General features: G+C 44.6%; 3 protein-coding genes across 4 annotated transcripts; 1 reads left to right on the forward strand and 2 right to left on the reverse strand.

Annotated features, from left to right (window-relative positions):
• Positions 1-2,443: 2,443 nt before the first annotated feature.
• On the reverse strand, positions 2,444-6,290 carry hsdl2 (hydroxysteroid dehydrogenase like 2). The gene is made up of 11 exons (XM_029515704.1): positions 6,143-6,290; positions 4,527-4,690; positions 4,330-4,428; positions 4,107-4,221; positions 3,926-4,029; positions 3,747-3,845; positions 3,454-3,648; positions 3,289-3,360; positions 3,043-3,201; positions 2,804-2,932; positions 2,444-2,669 (listed from the first exon to the last, which is right to left on the reverse strand). Exons 1-11 carry the CDS (start codon positions 6,157-6,159, stop codon positions 2,554-2,556), a joined length of 1,269 nt encoding a protein of 422 aa, XP_029371564.1. The 5' UTR covers positions 6,160-6,290; the 3' UTR covers positions 2,444-2,553.
• A 914-nt stretch (positions 6,291-7,204) lies between these two features.
• Positions 7,205-13,434, forward strand: LOC115051907 (polypyrimidine tract-binding protein 3-like). 2 transcript variants are annotated; one of them, XM_029515692.1, is made up of 14 exons: positions 7,205-7,345; positions 8,215-8,278; positions 8,346-8,512; positions 8,850-8,993; positions 9,129-9,290; positions 9,374-9,484; positions 9,615-9,771; positions 9,905-9,964; positions 10,087-10,199; positions 10,283-10,316; positions 10,543-10,635; positions 11,304-11,526; positions 11,629-11,706; positions 11,795-13,434. In XM_029515692.1, exons 2-14 carry the CDS (start codon positions 8,254-8,256, stop codon positions 11,925-11,927), a joined length of 1,500 nt encoding a protein of 499 aa, XP_029371552.1. In that variant the 5' UTR covers positions 7,205-7,345; positions 8,215-8,253; the 3' UTR covers positions 11,928-13,434. The 2 variants fall into 2 exon arrangements, with proteins under 2 accessions (XP_029371552.1, XP_029371551.1); XM_029515691.1 differs by having other exon boundaries at positions 7,225-8,278.
• Positions 13,435-14,154: 720 nt separating this feature from the next.
• ugcg (UDP-glucose ceramide glucosyltransferase) lies at positions 14,155-19,641 on the reverse strand. Its single transcript, XM_029515708.1, has 10 exons — positions 19,282-19,641; positions 17,716-17,860; positions 17,439-17,541; positions 17,204-17,305; positions 17,007-17,119; positions 16,653-16,831; positions 16,476-16,562; positions 16,193-16,300; positions 15,960-16,038; positions 14,155-15,805 (listed from the first exon to the last, which is right to left on the reverse strand). The coding sequence occupies exons 1-10, from the start codon at positions 19,377-19,379 to the stop codon at positions 15,635-15,637; spliced, it is 1,185 nt and encodes a 394-aa protein (XP_029371568.1). The 5' UTR covers positions 19,380-19,641; the 3' UTR covers positions 14,155-15,634.
• Between the last annotated feature and the right edge of the window lie 294 nt (positions 19,642-19,935).

Raw genomic sequence — 19,935 nt, forward strand, 5'->3', positions numbered from 1 at the left:
AAAGAGAAGTCAGATTGTATTGAAGTCTTTGGAAAAATGTCCCTTCTTAGCCATTCATTCAGTAGTTCAGTGAAAATTTCCCAGACATGTTAAGGCCTCTACTATGTGAATGTGATCAGACTGTGCCACAAAGTAGTTACAGCAATTAACTAAAATTCATCCTTCAGCTGAACTGAAAGCATCCACCTCCATCTTTATCTGATGGAACTCCCAGACAAATGTCAGGTCCTCACAGCCTCAGCTCCATCACTATTCAAACTGAGAGGTCGTCCTCCAGGTCCCACAGCTGCCTGTTATCACTAACCCATTTCCTCATGTTTGCTCTCACTGAGGAATTTGAACAACAGAATTTAATCAGCAACAGCAACAATAACTAGTAAACCGTGGTCACGTCTTTCTCGGTTTCACCTGATCACACCCTTTCATTTTGTCGGACTTCAGCAGGTCAGTCTTCAACGTTCACCCTGCTTGTCTCAAACATCAGTTGTTGGATCTCTTCAATCTCGCCATAAAGGGTTTGGTCCAGACCTGCTCTCTATGTCAAGTGCTTTGAGGTAACTGTTATGATTTAGTTCCATATAAATAAACTAACACTGATCAGTCTTTGGATCAACAACTTGAAGGCCTCAGATCTTGTCAGAGCAGCAAAGCAGTTGGACATTCAGTCTGACAGATTGCGTGACTGTCACCCTGTGAGAGACCGAGGTCTAATGTCCTGGTGTTTCAGTCTTAGTGAGTCTGTCACCAGTTGGACAAAGCTCAAGTGAAGGGCCAGTCAGGTTCTTTACTATAAACCAAAAGAAGAGCTGATGTGTCAACTCCAACTCATCCCAGCAAAAAGTCATTAATGTTCAACTGAGGCAAAGAACCCAAAATCTAAATTTAGATACTTAAACCCTTTAAATTACAACACAAGTTTAATTACATCAGTTCTATAAAGAAAGTCAAACTGAATTTTCATCTATTTTAGTAGTAAACTACACAGAGTCACAATTATCTGCAGTAAAGAGGAAGTTAGATTTTTAATTTACAAGCTTTAATTTTCCTTCTTTCTTTCCTTCTGTAAGAGACAATAACAAGTAAAGCAGGTAAAGCAAGTAAAGCAGACTTCAAGCCAATGAAGTCTGCTCACCAGATCAAGATGACCACGGTTGGCTTGTTAAATTCTGTAGATAAGATTCCTCAATGAGAGCAGACAACTCATCAGATTTTATGGACGAGTTCTCAAAGGAACTCGTCCATAAAATCTACGATCTTCTCATGACTGGACCAACGTATCAGGTTCCTGTGGTGTCAGAGGGAAAATATCTCTTCGACTCTGTCATCACCAGATCAGACAGGAGGGTGGCAGGAATACCACAGCTTTCCCCGGAGGTTTTCTACGCCATGACCGAGGATGTCGTGGAAAAGTTCCTCCAGAAGCTTCTGATCTGGATGGACGGACAAACCACAGAGAAGACCGACTGCGACGAGCAAGTGTCTGGGGTGTTAACTGACATCCAGGACCTGATCACTGACATGCTGTCCAGGGATGAGGAAGAGGAGGACATCCTGCCTGAGGAAGACGCCATCCTGCTAGAGGAGGAGGACATCCTGCTAGAGGAAGAGGACATTGTCCAGCTAGAGGATGAGAACATTCAGAGTTCACTGAGAGCGCCCGTTGTGTTCCAGAGGAGAAGACCAACAACCTCATTTCTGCTCTTCTCCTGAGGCTCCTCACCAAAAACCCCAACAGAGCTGAGCAGTCCCAGGAGGCGTTTGTCAACAGCGCCCTCATCAAGCTCCTGCAGGACCTCGCAGAGGAAGACCTCAACACCCGTGCCTCAATGTTCAGGAAGAACAAGGACATGATGGCAGAGCTCAAAAAGGCCATGACTAGAGACTTTCTCAAGGAGTTTGGCTCACCAGAAAACCTCCTGAAGGCTGCGACGGCATCGGGCGACTCATCTTATGACGCCATCGTGAAATATCTCCAAGTCCATCTGAACGCCGTCCTCAGCCAGACCAAGAAGAAGAAGTCCAGAGTTGCCAGGTTTTTCTCAGCTGTGAGGAAGACTCTGACCAGGCCCTTCAGGAGCTGCTTCCAGGGCAACTCAGCCGACTCTCCACCTGCTCCAACCTCAAGATCAACGTCCTAAACAGACCTTTCTCACAGCGGACATTTGGAGAGCAGTCAGCTGAGCAGATTTACCATCAAAATGTCCCCTAAAACCAAAAACCTCCCAACTTAATGTTTTTTTTCTTAGTGGCACTTTCAGCAACACCTCCTCTCAAAAAAGAAAAACATCCAATATAAGATTCTAGTTATATAGTTATAAACTAAATTCAAGAATTTTGACACAATTAGTGTCCCATAATTATTTTTACTTTGATACTGATCCGTGAGATCACCCAACTGTAGTTTCAGTGATGAAGTTGATGATGAAATGATGCACATAACAAATGGGAACTCATCAAAATGTTTATTATCAACAGACGTTAATGTATTAGTTTTGATAATTAAGGCAACAATTAAAAATAAGTGAGGCGGGGCCTCAGAGGTTAGTGGGCAGTTCACAGTTTAGCCTTGTTCATGCGGCCCATCAATTTCTCCAGTTTAATGGCAAGCGTCATGTCACCTTTGATTTTCAGCTTCCCTGTCATGAAGGCCATCGTGGGCTTCAGTTTACCTGGAACAAAATGCCAGCCTGTTAGCATGGAAACAGCAATGCAGGGTCCAAATGTCACTGTGGTAAAGCGGCTCCTCCAGAGAACTCAGATGGTTGTTGTGTTTAACTCCACTGTTACTACAGTGACGACTCACCTGAGAACATCTTGCTAAAGTCACTGGAGTCCATTGTCATGACAACATCAGCTTTTGCAGCCGGCTCACCCCGCCCCGTGCTGCCGGAGCCGCTCTTCAAATCCAGAAACCAAACGCCCCCATGTTCTCCTAATATAGACATACACTTAGCCACATTCTTGACACACCTACAGGAAGTGCTGGTATAGACAAAGCCACATTCGTGACACGCCCACAGGAAGTCCATCTATGGTTGTTACCTGACAGGTCAAATTGATAAATGCCCTGTGTTGACTTGACAAGGTCCTCATTAATGACTCCTCTGATGATGTCAAAAGTGCTTTCAATTGGTCCGCTGGATTGGGGCACGGCCGATGATGATGATGATGATGGTGGTGGTTTGAAGGCTGGGGTTGCCCCTAGCAACCAGTAGACAGACAGATGGTGTCATATCAATATAATTCCTCTGCACTGTTAAACTGTCAACTCTGTGTGGGATTATTCACCATGTTGCTCCATCTGCTGAACCAGCGTCTCTGGAGCTTCATCCAGGAAAAAGTCTGGCAGCAGGGGATGACCTGTCAACCAATCACAGGTCACCATGACTACCACATGACAGCATGAAGGAAAGCCAGACTGCTACTACCTACGCTTTATCATTTTTAGCTCACCTGGCTGGACAGCGTACTGATCGAAGTCTTGGACACCCCGCTCCTTGAGGATATCCTCGTCCACCAGGAAGTGACCTGTATAGTCCTTTGGTTGGGACAGGATGACATAGGCAGCGTCCGCTATGATGTCAGCTGTACGACACTGTTTGCCGACACCCTCCCCACCCAACATATCCATGGCGGCTGTCTGGATAGCTAAGGCAACAAAAGACAGGCCAAAGGAGGGTTAGCATGCTAATTTACTATGAGAGTGTGTAAGGAATCTTTTAGCATGCTAACATTTAGCCACTGACCCGTTCTAGGCCAAAGGGCATTAACGGCAATTTGACCTCTGAACTCTTCAGCCATTCCTAGGACGCACATTGACATGCCGTACTTTGCCATTGTGTATGCTGAAAAACGCAACATGAAAAAATGTGAGCATTTAACTGGTGTACAAAGGAGCACCTCGTCAGCTGATTGACATGGTTACCAGTGTGGTTCTTGAACCAGACAGGGTTGAGGTTGAGTGGGGGTGACAGATTGAGGATGTGAGGATTGTGACTCTTCAGCAAGTGAGGGATGAGCAGCTTGGACCTGAGACACAGACATTCATTAACTTCATCTGTGTGTCTGTGCGTGCGTGTGAGTGTGCATTTACTTGTGCGTCGTACGTCAGGTATGTCCCTCTCAGGTTGATCCCCAGCATCAGATCCACCTTCTTCATTGGTGTCTCCAGGGTTCCTGTCAGACTGATCGCGCTAGCATTGTTCACCAAGATGTCAATACCTGCCAATCAAACAGGTAATGATGTCACTGCTGGCTTGGGATAATCTAAAAAAAGCTTTTGGTCATCTTGACATCACTACAGATAACATGTAATGTGTTGAGTGTTACCCCCGAACGTGTTGACAGCTTTCTGTATGGCTTCTTCAACCTGCTGCTCATCACGGATGTCGACCACACAGGGCAGCGCCTTCCCCCCTGCAGCCTCCACTGTAGGACACAACACACACACACTAACTTTCCTGAGGCCTGTTTTACATGTGTTTATTGACCCATGTGTGATAGCAGTTAGCCTGTTAGCTCCTCACCCTCCTGAGCAGCGGTGTAGATTGTTCCTGGGAGTTTGGGGTGGGGCTCAGCCGTCTTGGCTGCGATGACAATGTTGGCTCCATCTCTGGCAGCTTTCAATGCGATGGCTTTACCGATCCCTCGACTCGCTCCTGTGATGAAGAGCGTGCAGCCGGCTAACTTCCTGAAACATACAATCAACATCACAGCTAACACAGCTGTGCTAAGCTAGGCTAACACCATTTGTAAACACTAGGTTTCAGCAAAATTTAAATAAACGTTCAGTTTCCTATCACAGAGACAGCATGACCCAGGGCTGTTACTGTAGTTACGCTGTCATCACTTCTGTCCAGTAATCAATAATGAAACAGTTGTGAGTAGCAGATTTGACAGCAACACTTGTTCAGATTCATCCTGTCATTTTCTCTATTTACTTAGAAAACATTGTTTTCACACAATATAAACATTTCCTGACATCAGTTGGATGAAAAACTGGATTTTGTCTTCTCTAGCAGTTAGCTGTTAGTGCTCCAAAATCTCAGCTAATGCTGAAAGGAAAGACTTTGTGTTTTTCCTGCAGTTTATCAATCATCAATGCTTCATCATCTGAGATGTCAAACCAAAATGGACTTTTCACCCAAATTCACAGACTGGCAGCTGGTGGGTTGGACAGATTGGACTGAATCGGCACAAAGTGACCGAAATGAGCCTTGAAGAGAAACTGGTATTTTTTTTGGACAGAGAGAAACAGATTGACATCCCAGCGCTCTCTGGTCTCACTCGAGGACACAATAGAGCACTAAAGGAAGCCACACATCAGCAGATCCCTGCAGGTCTCATCCATGCTCGTCAGACGTCTGGCTCAAATTCACCACAGAGTTTTTCTCTCAAAGAGCAGAACTTCCAAATGTTTCTGAAGCTGCTTCCCTTTTATTCCCAGTGAAGTCCAACAGATCACCTGTCACACGTTCAAGCCAAAAACTAATGTAACGTTTTAATAATTAATGGAGCATTAAAAATTGTTCAGCCGTTGGTTCATCCTCCTCTGTCCCAGTTTCTCATGTGAGCCTCGGGGGAATATTAAGTGCCCCTTCCTTTGTAGAAATACAATTCAGTGACATAAAAAAACCTGATTTTTAAAATATCTCAAACTTTTAACCGGTTCAGTTCCCCGAACAGACAGAAGTTTCAGTCTGAAAGAGCATCAATGCCTTTAAAATGCCTTTCCTTTAAACACTAGGACCAGGACCAGGACCAGGATCAGTACCAGAGCCAGAACCAGGACCCAGACCAGGATCAGTACCAGAGCCAGGACGAGGACCCAGACCAGGATCAGTACCAGAGCCAGGACGAGGACCCGGACAAGGACCAGTACAAGAACCAGGACCCGGACCAGGATCAGGACCAGATCCAGAACCCGGACGTTCTGATTCTTCCTGATACAATCTGAATAGGCGGACTACTCGGTTGGGTTTTTATAAACGTCATTTAACTTCTGCCGAATATGGATGTTTGTTCTTGTTCTGAAGCGAAACGTCTGAGTCTGAATGACGAGGACGAAGTTCAGCAGGATTGGATTCGGATCCACCGAACCTTCCCGGTGTGCCCGGGTCTCTCCGGTCCAGCAGGCACTCACCCTGTGTTCGACAACATGGTTGGTCCAGCTGAACTCGAGCCGTCGGTCCGGGAGGAATGGACAACCTGTCGTCCTCACCTTTCACCCACTTCAACAGCCGCGAGCGACCCGGACGTGACGCAGCACTCACTACATCTCTACTTCCGGTCTGCAGACAAAAGATACACGCGGACCGATGAGGTGTCAAACTTCAATCTTTCAGCAACAAATTCTGTAAAAATAAAAATTGTTTTTATTTTTTACTATGTACTGTGTTTTTACTGGAAAATACATTGTACAGGGGCGCAGCTATCAGTGTAGGGGGTTAAGCAGCAACAATAACAAAAAAACAAAACAAATGAATAGTAATACAAAATATATAAGTCTGCCGGACATCATCATGTATGGGCTTTAAATAACAATAATATAAAATAAAAATAAAAAAATAAAAGGTTATATAACCTTAAGGAAATGCAGAAACTATTTAGACATGCACAATAGAAAAATAACGAAAATAAAAATTGGATTTTATTATTAATATTATTATTTATCATGCTTTGGCAGGGGATAAATTATGGGGCGTGGCTACTGTCAGACTGCACCGACCAATCAGGGTAGAGTGAAGAATAGCTCAGATGCACCTACTCCTCACACCTGTTCGATTAGTTTACCTAGGTGACGTCACAGGGGCTGGCAGCTGTTGTTCACTGGTCAATGATGGAATCCATTTCCTGTATTTATTTTTAAAGTTTCAATCGGTGCTGTTTACAGTCTGTCATTCACAGTAGCCCCGCCCCTAACCCTCCCCTTTCCCTCTAAATGAAAATCATGGTGTATTTCAGACTGAGACCAGAAACTCATCAGGGAGGAGGAGGGACATTTTCCCATAGACTTCAACACAGTCTGACTTCTCAAAACCAGTGGTACCTGATGATCAGTAGGCTCTTCAGACCAGAGTCCCGGTCCAACTCCAGGTCCAGTTTATTTGTCTGAGACCATCTGATCGTTACCACACCGTAATAACCAGACGGTTCATTATGCAAAGTCTGAATGAACATTTATTATCGATTATCTAATCTGGGTGTGTCCGTGTGTCGCCATGTTATCCCGTGACGTCAGCAAACGGGAAGTGAGCTCGTTGTTCTCCGACAGACTGCGGAGCGAGAGGCTCGCGGACCAAAACAACTCTTCCTCCTCCTCTTCTTCCTCACGGACCATGGACGGGTGAGCGCGGGGAAAACCCTCGAGCCCTTCTGCTCGTCCCCGCCGCTGTTTTTCCTTTTATCCCCTTCGCGTTTCCTTGGTGATCGAACCGCACCTGCGCGAACCGTCCGCGTTAGACCCTCGCGCTTGTTATTTGTTGTTTATATGTTTGCAGGAATGCTTTCCCGCGACAGGAGCCCCTCCGCGCGAAGTCCTCCCGCTGCTCGCGAGGCGTAGATCGCTCATGTTTGTTTTTTTCCTGGATTTGGTTTGGTGAAAGTGTCGCGAGCGATTGTCCAGCGGTGAGGTTGATCGACTCAAATCTCGCGATAACTTCCTATTCACGGCTCCGCTGTGTGAATTCGTTGTCGGTTCGTCGGACGTGTTTCGATTAACCGAAGATTCAGCTTTAATCATCGCGTTCACCAACTAACAGTTACTCATCGGCCATTTTGGTCTCCGAGAGAATCTAAACTGTTTATTCAAACGATCATGAATCCCTGATTCCTGTCGTCATCAGCCATAATCATTGTCATCACTGATGGTGTTTCCATCAGCTGTTTAGCCTGAAGATCACATCAGACCAGGAGATGGTTCAGAGAGGCCAGAACCAGGACTGGGCCCAGGACTAGATCCTGGTGTATTCAGTATGTCACTTGTTGATCAGCTGATTGATCCAACTCCGGTCTGATGGCGGTTCAACACTGACAGGAGTATGGCTGACATCACAGGAACAGGAAATCATCAGGCAGCCACACCTGAGAAGGTCAGGTCCTTGCAGGCAGGTAGCCGGCACGGTCCTCCTGGCTTAGGTGTGATCAGGTGACTTCCTGATGATCAGAGCTGTATCAGGTTGTTGTTGTGGAGGGCTCACCTGTGTGTGTCTGCAGGACTTGGTGCTCACCTGGTCTCTCTGCTGCTCTGCGAACATGAGCACCTCCAACCTGTCCACAGGTGAGACCTGCTCCACCGTCAGCGTCGGCCTCACTCTACCTGAGCTCACGTCTGTGTCTTTTTGCAGTGGATGGCCCTGATAGGCTGTGTGTTTCTGAGCACGCTCAGTGCGTCCCGTGCCGGGTCCTTCACCTGCGTCAGCTTCCTGCCGACATCTCAGAACAGGAAGTGCTGGCGCTGGCGCTTCCCTTCGGCCGAGTTAGTAAACTGATCACGCTGAAAACCAAGAACCAGGTGAGTAATTGCAGGGCTTCTGGTCTCAGCTGTGGGTGTCACTCGGCAAACCGCTCTTGGTGAAAACCAGGTCTGATGGATCTAGATTCTTCTGAGGCAGCAGAAGTGTGTCCCTGGTCCAAACTATGGGAGGTTTTGTGGACTAATCTGGACTTTAATCCCAGCCTGGTCTGAGCACCTCGGTGTAAGCCTGATCGTGTTCATTCTTCATGACCACAGTGACCGCTTCCTGCAGAATAATGTTCCTGAGCTGGAACTGAGCGGAGGATCGGAGTTTGAGGGGTATTCCTGATTTTTATCACTCTATTTTTCTATAAATCTTTAAATCTTCTTTCAGGCATTTTTAGAAATGGCGTCGGAGGAAGCAGCTGTTACCATGGTGAACTACTACACCTCGGCCACGCCCACCATAAGGAATCAGCCAATCTTCATTCAATATTCCACCCACCGTGAACTTAAAACTGACAATCTGACCAATCAGGTGAGAGATAGAGATCAGACCACGCCCATCACAAAACATCGATTCTTCATTTAGATCAAATTAATTTAGATATGAAGTGACGACTAATTGACACCAACTAACATGTTACTGAACTGTCTTTCTCTCGGGTGACAGAGAGCTCAGGTGGCCCTGCAGGCCATCAGTGCAGCAGCAGTACATTCTGGGAGTATGGCATTAGGAGGCGAGGGGCGGGGCTTAAATCTGGGTCAGAGTCCTGTCCTGAGGATCATCGTGGAGAATTTATTTTACCCAGTGACGCTGGAGGTCCTACAGCAGGTCAGAGGTCATTGGTGTAGTGTCCGTGTGGGTCATGTCGGTGGGATGTGTTGATCTTAAGTTGTGGTGTGTTTCGCCCTCAGATCTTCAGTAAGTTCGGCTCAGTCTTGAAGATCATCACTTTCACCAGAAACAACCAGTTTCAGGCTCTGCTGCAGTTCAGTGATGCTGTGCACGCTCACCATGCCAAGACTGTGAGTCACGTGTACGCTCACACACACACACACACACACACACACACACATAATGAATAAAAGCAGAGAAACTCTACCTATTACAGCTCTGGTCCAATCAGATGGCGGCTGTGTGTCCTCCTGTCTTTAGTCCCTGGATGGTCAGAACATCTATAATGGCTGCTGCATGCTGAGGATTGACTACTCCAAACTCAGTGCGCTCAACGTCAAGTACAACAACGACAAGAGCCGAGACTTCACCAGAGCCGACCTGCCGACGGGAGAGCTGGAGCCCGCTGTGGCCTTCGGTACAAGCAGCTGGCACAGCTAACTGTGGGGCTACCCTTGGATTAGCTCTTAGGCTAACTCTGGTGTCAGAGCATCTACAAATATTCATAAAATGCATTTATTAGACAATTAAAATGTGTGTATGTGTTTCAGGCGTCACTCTGCCTCCATATGGAGCCACGGCGTTCCCTCCCACCTTCCACCAGCACACAGGTGAATGTGTTTGATGGTCTGTTGTTTAAATAAAGTTTCATTGTGCTTTAAATGAATCGGGTCTTTTTTGTGAGCCAGGCTGTTTTAAATAGTTAAGTTTCCTGGCTGCATTGCACTTTCAGGTCTGTCGATGGCGGCCGTCCCTGGCTCATTGGTGTCTCCTCCTCGTGTCTCGCTGCAAGTAGCGCCTCCTGCCATCCACTCAGTGCTGCTGGTGTCCAACCTGAACCCCGAGGTCAGAGGTCATACTATCACACAACAACCAACCAATCAAAGTACTGAAACCTTGTCTAACTTTGTGAACGTTTGTCTCTGCAGAGCGTGTCGCCTCACTGCCTCTTCATCTTGTTTGGTGAGAAATTATCTGATCCACAGAACTTCATTCAGAAAACAACCACTTTTATCCTCATGCACTTTCACATGGTTTCTCAGGTTAAAGGTCAGTTTCTGCTTCACAGTTCTGACTGAGTTAATGTGTTCACACCTTCAGATCTGGTCTCATGTGGACGGATTTGATTGGATCAATTAACTCAAATAATATACTGCGGAAGTTTGATGTGTGGTGTGTTTGTTCTCAGGTGTTTATGGGGACGTCCAGAGAGTGAAGATCCTGTTCAATAAGAAGGAAAATGCTCTGGTTCAGATGAGTGACGCCACTCAGGCTCAGCTCGGTGCGACTCCTTATATTCACTTCCTCTTAAGGTGCCGGTCAAAAGGCGATGTCACCTGATGCAGTCACACAAAACACAAATACACGGGCCGACACGTTTTAAGGCAGAGTTTCTGTTTGAGTGTTGGGGGCATCTAACAACACAACAACACAGAAGCAACAAAATAACACAATAACATCAATAGAATGGACCTAACTTTAGGTGAAATCTGGTGAAAACTCTGAACTTCCTGCTTTTTTTGTGAAAGGATGAACAGAGGTGGGGCTCCACTTCTTCACCTATAGTAACAAATTGATTTCATGAAGTCGATAAATATTGGGCATCACAGTGGCTCTCTCTGAAGGTCCTGGTTGGGTTCCCGGCCCGGGGCCTCCAAAGACATCCTGTTTGGGTTCATTGGTGACTCTAAACTGTCTGTAGGTCTGAGTGGTTGTTGGTCTGTCCAGGGTGAGCTGGGATTGGCTCCAGAACCACCCGTGACCCGGAAATATCAGAAGATGAAAGGATGAATGAAGGAAGTTGTCATGTAGTTGTAGCCTGACTGATGATGTCACACAGGTGTTACTTATAGATCAGCACCTAAAGTTTCTAAAAGTTTTAACATTTGTATCTTTGAAAATGTTTCAAAATGTTCAGTTTCTTTAAAAGTTTCTTTTTTCTTCTGACAGCTATGAGTCATCTGAATGGGCAACGTCTCCATGGTAACGTGATCCGGGTGACGTTGTCCAAACACCCCGTGGTGCAGCTGCCTCGCGGGGGTGCGGGGCAAGAAGAGCAGGCCCTGACTCAAGACTTTTCAGGCTCCACCCTCCACCGCTTCAAAAAACCTGGATCCAAAAACTTTAACAACATTTTCCCTCCATCGGCGACACTGCACCTGTCCAACATCCCGTCAGTTCACATGTCTGACCACTTCCTGTTTGCTTTAAAGCCTTCCTGCTCAGTAGGATTTTAACAGTTTCTTCTTCCTTCCTCCTCTTTCCTTCCTCCTAGCTCCTCCATCAGTGAGGAGGTGTTGAAGGATCTTTTTTCCTCCGGTGGATTCACCGTCAAAGCCTTCAAGTTTTTCCAGTGAGTAATGACCTGTGAATGAATCAGTAATCGATGAAGCAGGTGTATTGCTGGGAATCTGATGATATGACTTCGTCTGATGTCACAGGAAGGACAGGAAGATGGCTCTGATGCAGCTGGCATCGGTGGAGGAGGCCATTGAGGCTCTGATCGCTCTTCACGACCGTCAGCTGGATCACAACCAGCACCTCCGGGTCTCCTTCTCCAAGTCCACCATCTGACCTCTGATCCCAGGACTCCCCCAGAGGTCAGCTGACATTGGCAGGCGGTCCTAGACTCTTGGTATTGTGACTTTAGCATTAGCCTGTTAGCTTTGAGTATAGTTAGCTAATTAGCCCCCCATTTAATTTGAGCACCTTTTTTTTTTTTTTTTTAATGGTTTTGAAGGTTAGCTTTCATCTGCAGTAGCTGTCAGTTGATTGGTTGGCTGTGAGCTACATTAGTTCACATTATGAATGGAAGCAGAGCTGGTGACTGAGTGAGTCCAGGACCAAAAACCAACCACATCAGATTGTCTGAAAAGTCGTAGCTCTATGTCTTCAGCTCGACTGAAGCAAACAGCGTGGATGCCAGCTGTGTGAAAGCTAAAGCTCAAAGCTTAAGTGCTGGTAATGTCAAACTAATGTCAAAGCTAACAGTCTGATAGCTTGTAGAGTCAGTACTGAACTTCTGATCCTGTGATGCCACACTCCTGACATTTTCCATCAAACCCTGTCATCTGACCTTTGACCTTTGGCGCTGTCCAAACAATCAGACTTCAGGGATTCTGATTGGTCTATACTGAAAACAACAATGGGAGGGACCCAACACATCAATGATCTGTGCCTACAAACACTCTGACATCACAATTCCGCACGATGTCACATGCCGTTGCCATGGTTACAGTGGTTACAGAGCACATTCCTGAGTCGATGAAGATCTGAAGAGCATTTTGGGTAGAGAGGTCCAATGAGAAACCGGTTTGAGTCGAACTGTTTTTGTCTCGATGTTAAATTTAATGTGATGCAGAGAAAAAAAAATCAGGAAAAATTCTCTTTCCTGTTGAAAAGAGAATTTTCAGAGTAAAAACTGCCTTTTCTTAAAATCCCAAAAACAACGGAAATATTTACTTTTTATATCATTTAGTTGTTTATTTTATCTTCAGTTCTTCAGCATGATGAACTTTGATCTTGTAGCTGTAGTTATTTATTTAGTTTTCACTGTAACTTGATTTTTTTTTTGGTTTTTCTTTAATCACTCATCAGAGGTTTTGTTGGTTTTTAATTTTCTCATTGTGTTTTAATTTTTAGCGTCGTGCCTTTGACCTGGCACCTAACGCTAACATCTGATTCGTTGAAATACTGGTTGGTTTTGTTTTGTTTGACTCAGACTTCTTCTTCTGTGCCTTATTTTTCTGCTCGTTAGATTTTTTTTTTTTTTTTTTTTTACCTGCTGACATTTTAGTGTCATTGAGCTTTTCAAATGTTTCTTTTAGTATGAAATATTTGTTGTTTTCTGATTTATTGTTGATGTTTGTTTTTTTTCTGGGATTTTTTTTTTTTTTTTTAATAATGAATGTATTTATACAACATGAACTAGGTTAATGCTTGTGACGTCCCACCTGTTGTACCAGTGTGTGTATATTTATGTGTGTGTGTGTGTGTGTGTGTGTGTGCGTGTTTGTATCAAACAATCCTCAAATGTCTCATCCTCTTTTTTTCTATTAAAACTTTATTTCGTTCTGGTTCAGCTTGTTTTGTTTTTTTTTGTTTTTTTTTTTTTTTTTTGTCTGTCTTTTTCTGTGATTTCTTCAAACAGGAGACAAGCCAAAAAAAAACAAAAACAAGAAGTTTCAGATTCCCAGTTTACCTTCTGACCTCTGACCTTGCCACTAAAGAGGTTCAAAGTGAGGGAGCAGCTTTAAATGTTTTTGAGTTTTCTATAAAGGGGCATCAACACAGATTTGTAGATCAAGTCCTTTGTCTTGTTTTCAGAATCAGACTTCTGTACTCAAACCAAAGTCTCTGTGCCTTTAATTGGACCAACTTATTTTGTCATTATGGTATCACTTCCTGTTCTTGCAGCTCAAACTTGTTTTGTTGTTTCACATCTTGAAAGCATTTAACGAGCAGCTGGTGGCAGCAGAATGACATCAGCTGCTCGTTAAATGTTCATCAACCAATCAAAACCGAATTCAGTGAATTGTGCTTTGAACCAGAATTGAACATGAAGACATCAACACATTCATAATAAATCACTGGATGATGTGAGTTACAGGCGTGACATCATCAGTGTCTGGATGCAGATACACAACACTGTTGTTGTGGCCCAACAGTGTCCCGTTTGTTTTTATCCTAATGAATGTAAAGTACTTGTGCATTGTGGTAGCAGGTGGGACAGTTATTATTACTATATAAGATATTTTTCATATTGAACAATGCATGGGGGGGCTTGATTCAGAAACAAAGAAATTGTTGAACTTTTATTTATTTTGTAAGTGTGACAGGAAGCTGTAGCATGAATAAATAAATAATCTGACAACCATCTCCTGTCTCTGCTCAGCCAATCACGATGCAGGGCACTTTCAACAAACTCCTACAAAATTTATATTCATGTTTGAAAGGATAAAACTTTATTATTCCTGCATCATTGACAGGAAAACTCAATAAAAAAACAATAAACAAGTCAGAGTCAAATGATCCTATTGGACGATGGCACCTGGGGTTCATCCGACGGAGGTGACGTCATCAACCAAACCACCTGGCAGCGCTAACAGCTAACAGTAAAGTAATGCAGCTTTAGAAAACACCTGTGATCACATACACACACACTCACACACAGTGTTAGACTGTAAAACAAATGTTCAGAAATGTACAAAGTTTTTTTCTTTTTGGTCCAGTGTTTTGTTTTTCTTTGTTTCTCTGGTGAAATGTTACGACGTATACTGATTTCAGTCCTTCAGTGCGAGTCCGAGATTAATTTGGTTTTCTCAGGGAACAATCACCCCCTCAAAAAAAAAAAGACCAATACAGGAATTGTAAAAACTGCAACCAAACTGATTGGTGTGGATGAAGTTTCTCTGATTCTTTTTTTTTTTTGTACCTTTTCAGTGGAAATTTTCATAAAGAGGAAATTTCACTGAGTTCCAAACAATAATGCTATTTAGATTTTTACGTAATAAGAATCAATTTAAGAAAACTTAAACAAAGACATCTGATTCATCTTTAACTTCCCGACGGATTGATTGTCATCAAATATGTTTTTTTCTATATGACGACTCCTACACTGAGTTTTTCAGCTCATTTAGCTCCTAGTTTTGGCTTAATTTATTCCAAGTTAATAATTTTACCTTGATACGATATATAATAAAACCAGGAGAACAACTGGTTCGTCTATTTGAATTTGAAAACACCTGAATTTAACAAGTTTGATGTGAATTATTTTCACTGAACACTGATCCTGGTTTTTGTTTGTGAATTCAGATTTGGGACAGAGAAAAATCAGATATTGCCTCTGTATCAGTTTCGCTTAAATATTTAACATTCACATCTGAGTCTTTGAATAAAGTTCACAGGAAATTCAACACAAACAGATGAGTTTCAATGTGAACGATTTCTGCTTCATACTTTTGTTTTTATGTCAACTTTTTCCTTAATTTTTTTTCCTTTTCTCTTTGTTTCACAGATCTGTGTCAATGTCGACTCACTCCTCAATGTTTCTGTTAATTTTCTCCTTTTCTGAATTCTCGTTGACTTGTTCTGGCATCATGTAGTTTTAGCACCAAAAGGAGCATAAATAATTATACACACATGCATGCGCACGCACACACACTTCAGTTCTTCCTCTTAAAAAAAAAAAAAACAAAAAAAAACAAAAACAGTCTCTTTTTCGTCTCCTCCTCCCCTACTATGGAGTTTGAGGTGGAGGAGGATGAAGGTGCACATGGTAATTACACATCAAGGATCTCCTCTGCAGTGCCGCCACAACGCAACCGGTAGCGTCCAGTTCTCCAGCTGATGGTCGGGTCCCACAGAGCTGACAGGAAGATCTGCACAGCCATGGACTCTCTGATGAACCAGGCCACGGCGAAGTCCAGCTTTGAGAAGCAGAGGGCCCCGCCCTAAACACCATGATGTCACAGCAACAACCAATCAGGTAACAGGCTGAGGAGCTTTTAAACAATTCTTACATTTTATGATATTTATAACAATTAATTTTCCACCCCTGGGGAGTGCTGTGTGTGTGTATGTGTAGATAAAAGTGTGAAACTTTACCTGAACTCCAGTGAGTTGAATATAATCAGAGATAAACCACGCAAGACAGTGACACATAAAAAAGACCATCATGTCCCACCTATAAACACACACACAAAAATTCGAACTCTTGGTGATCTTTGGGCAAAATAAAACTAAATATATTGAAGAGCTGTTTTGTTTAATGTTTAATGAATCTGCACTGGAATAGGTTCACATCATCCTGCTCTGTGACAGCCTGATTGGCTGTGTACCTGAACACATGATGAGCAGCCCAACCAATGATGAGGCTGGCCAGGAAGCACTCTGAGACGGGCTCCAACACGGTGGCGGGAAGCATATTAATCCTCAGCTTCGTCCACCTGAAGATACCAAATAATTCAATTATTGATTTTTCAATGAATCGATCAAGGGAAAATCATATGTTTTCAGCCTCAGCTGCTCAGTGTGGATCATATTTGTCATAAATGGAGCAGTTCTAGTCGTTGGTTCATGTGATAGAGATGGGACAGAAAGATGCAAGTGATAAAATCTCACCTGATCATGCGGGACTGAAATTGGCCAATGGAGTATGACCCAGAGTTCTGCAGTGCCACCTGTGTTGCCATGGAGAACTTCCAGCCTCTGACGGGACAGATTGGGGACAGGAAATCAACTGGATGACAGCAGATCTTTAAACAGAAAGCCAGCAGATGCTATTGCTACCGAGCCAACCTGTCAGCAATAGCTTTAGCCATGAAATAATCTTCAGCAATGTACTGGGCGAAGGCGACCAATCCACCAGCCTGATCCAACACGTCCTTCCTCATCAGACATGACATCCCTGTCACACACTTGATCCCTGTCACATTGGCTGAGATGTAGGAACGAGGGTGGGAGGTCCCAAAATACACCTGGACACAGGTTAGCATCCGTTAGCATTAAAGAAGCGACCAAAAACATTTACTGCCCTCATGTTAGCCAAAATGGAAAAAGACTTCCATTTTGTACTGGGGTGGATAATGAGTTAGCATTGTGGCCAGTTAGACAGCCTGAAATAAAGACATGGTGTTATCTTGTTAACCAAACCTGCTCCAGGGTTGCAGCAAATCCTTGGCGGTCAGCAACATACGGCAGTCCATGGACCAGTCCCACCTTCTCTGTCATCTGATTGGTTAAATCCATCAGGGTATCAGGTTTCACTGCCGCAAATATACACAGACACTCAGTTAGCATTCCCACCGATCAAAGAGCAGACTGTAGACTGAATTAGCAGTGGTGCTGACCTCTGATGCCGCTGTCACAGATCCACACCAGGCCGTATTTAGCGCCTTCGTACCCGGGCATCAGGTTGTTGATCTTGGGGTTGATTCCAACTTTCTTCCCCCCTGAGAATCAAAGAATACAAGCTAACAATAGCTGCTAACAAAAAGTTAAGCCATTTAGGTGGGGAGCAACTGCCGGCACACATGCCAGAATAAATTCAATTTGTGAATAAGAAAGTGTCAAATGACTGCTTACCGATAAACAATCGAGCGTCGACATTGGGATATTTGCCCAACAGCTTTTTACATACGTCAACAGCTGGATCATCCTGATCCTGGATGCATAGCAGGATCTCATACTGCAAAACACACATCTGTTACAAAATCTGCTAAATCCGGCACACCTTTAATTAGACAGTGGGGCGTTAGGTGGTTGTTGGGCGGTCAGATGGTCATTCTGGCAGCAGTAAAAAAGCTGGTGGTATTGGGGCAGTTGGATGAGGAGTAATTAGCAGGAGGAGTGCAACAGTCACCTTGGGGTAATCCAGCGTGAAAAACGTCTCCAGGTTGGAGATCAAGTTCGGGTCAACGCCTTTAAGTGGCTTCAAAAGAGAAACTCCCGCCAGCTGCACAAAGGCCTGTTTGACCTCTGACCTTTTCTTGTGAAGATGAAGACGACTGAAAGGCAGAGCGACAGAGGTCAAAGGTCAGATTCCATCAGATTATCAGTGTGGAAAAAGTGACTCAAACACCCGAAACTCAGTTCACTTGTTCTCCTGATCTCTTTCAATGATTAAACAAGTGGAAAGGACTGGGTCCTCCAGGTCCTTAGATCAAGTTTCTACTGTACTGAGGGTCCAGACAGGTCCATCACTGGTTCTATGTGGACTTGAATCTGAATGGAATCCCCTGTGAATGTCATTATTGATCTAGGACCAGACAACCAGTCAGTGTCATTAACTGATTATTAATTTGCTTTCTTAATCTTCTACAGCCATAGTTGGACTTTTTCAGTCCTTTAGACGTCAGAGTATACATGCCAGTGAGAAAATCGATTTATTAGCCCAAGTATGTTTGTCTCCAGAACAACCGGTGGTGCTCTACCTCCTACAACTGCTGGGTATTGAGCCACCTCCAGTTGAAGTCTAATCAAAGTTAGATGAACCCAGTAATTCAGTTTTTTCCAGTGACCAAGAACTGGATTATAAACTGGGCCAGTTCCAGCAAGTCCTGGTCTCAAACTCCATAACAGAATGTGTCACACCCCAACCCTAACCCTTTGGGATGGATATTTATTTAACTAACTAACTAACAGGTGAAATGACCAACTGAGGAACTGCCAGCCAACAATTCAATGAACTTCAGGAGCTTTTTAATTCCCTTCCATGTTTGTTTAATTGGGATGAAAACACGCCCAGGATTACAAAATCCTTCAGTGGGTTTTTGCACCAGAGCTTGTTGTGTAAGAAGTTGTATTATGTCAGAATCTCCATCTTTACACAACTTCACAGTCACAAATGAATCCCTGGAGAGGAAATACTACGTCATAATTTGTCTTTACAACACCACCATCATCATTTTTATCATTATTGATATTATTATCACCATCATTATTATTAACGTGAAGGATGCTGTTGGTTTGGTCTGAACTGACGAATTCAATGAAAGTGACATTAAAAAGGTTCTTGTTAAAACATGAAAACGCCGGATTTTACATTTAATCAGGAGAAACGTGAAATTAATGAGCGAACTGAACCCAAACCAGAACCAAACCGGGTCCACACCGGAACCAAACTGTGTTCAAACCAAACCAGAGCCAGCTCCGATTGAAACTGACATTTAAACCGAAAATCCGACATGTCAGCGGAATCAGTAAGCGGAACGCCAGAGCTAACCGGCTAACGGGTAACCGGGAAAACGCCCAACAAGCAGCCGGTCGGACACGGAGGTTAAACCGGCTGTCACATGCCCAGAAACCCGCAGAGGACCGCCGATGTTTCCGCCTCCGTGTCCGGTCCGGAACCGACCGACAGTTTGTAGAAACCACAGACAGAACCGAGGCTGCGCTCCGCTAGCCGTTAGCCTAACCGTTAGCTTACACATAGATGATGGACATGAGGTGCATCAGCCACAGGACGCCGAACAGCAGGAAGCCGAACACGGCCAGGCCCTGCATGGCGACGTCCAGCACGGCCATGTCCGCGGGCCGCCGGGGCTCAGGCCCGGGGGGGTGGGCACACGGGATCCGGCCTCCACACGGAACCGACGGATCGGCGCAGTCACACGGTCCGACACCAGAAGCGATGAGCTGGGGTAGGTTCAGGCCAACGGTCCGGCCTCCCGCCGACAGCGGACCACGTCAGGAGCCGATCCAAACTCCGGGTCCGGTTGGTGCCGGGGACCGGGCCGAGCTGAGTTCTGGGGCCGTTTGTCTGTCAGCAGTCTGCCGGTCAGCTGACCACCGGGGGAGCGGCGGAACTTCCTTTCGACTTCAAAATAAAGGCTCTTATTTGGGTCGGTTCACACTTCATGTTTATTGATACTTCTCATGACGCGGAACAAGATTAACGTTTGTTGTTTCAGGGGAAACGGCAGCTAAGTAGACTGAATAAATGAAAGTAAACCGTTCAGTTAGTGACAAACACATTCATTTAAGCGATCTTCACTTGTTCACCTGCTGCTTTACACATTTCCTGGATCGTTACCTTCAGGAAAAACAAATAAAGGCCTGCGTCCTCATAAAAACGTCACAG

The sequence above is a fragment of the Echeneis naucrates genome, chromosome 12, assembly GCF_900963305.1.
Source record: "Echeneis naucrates chromosome 12, fEcheNa1.1, whole genome shotgun sequence".
Taxonomy (NCBI): domain Eukaryota; kingdom Metazoa; phylum Chordata; class Actinopteri; order Carangiformes; family Echeneidae; genus Echeneis; species Echeneis naucrates.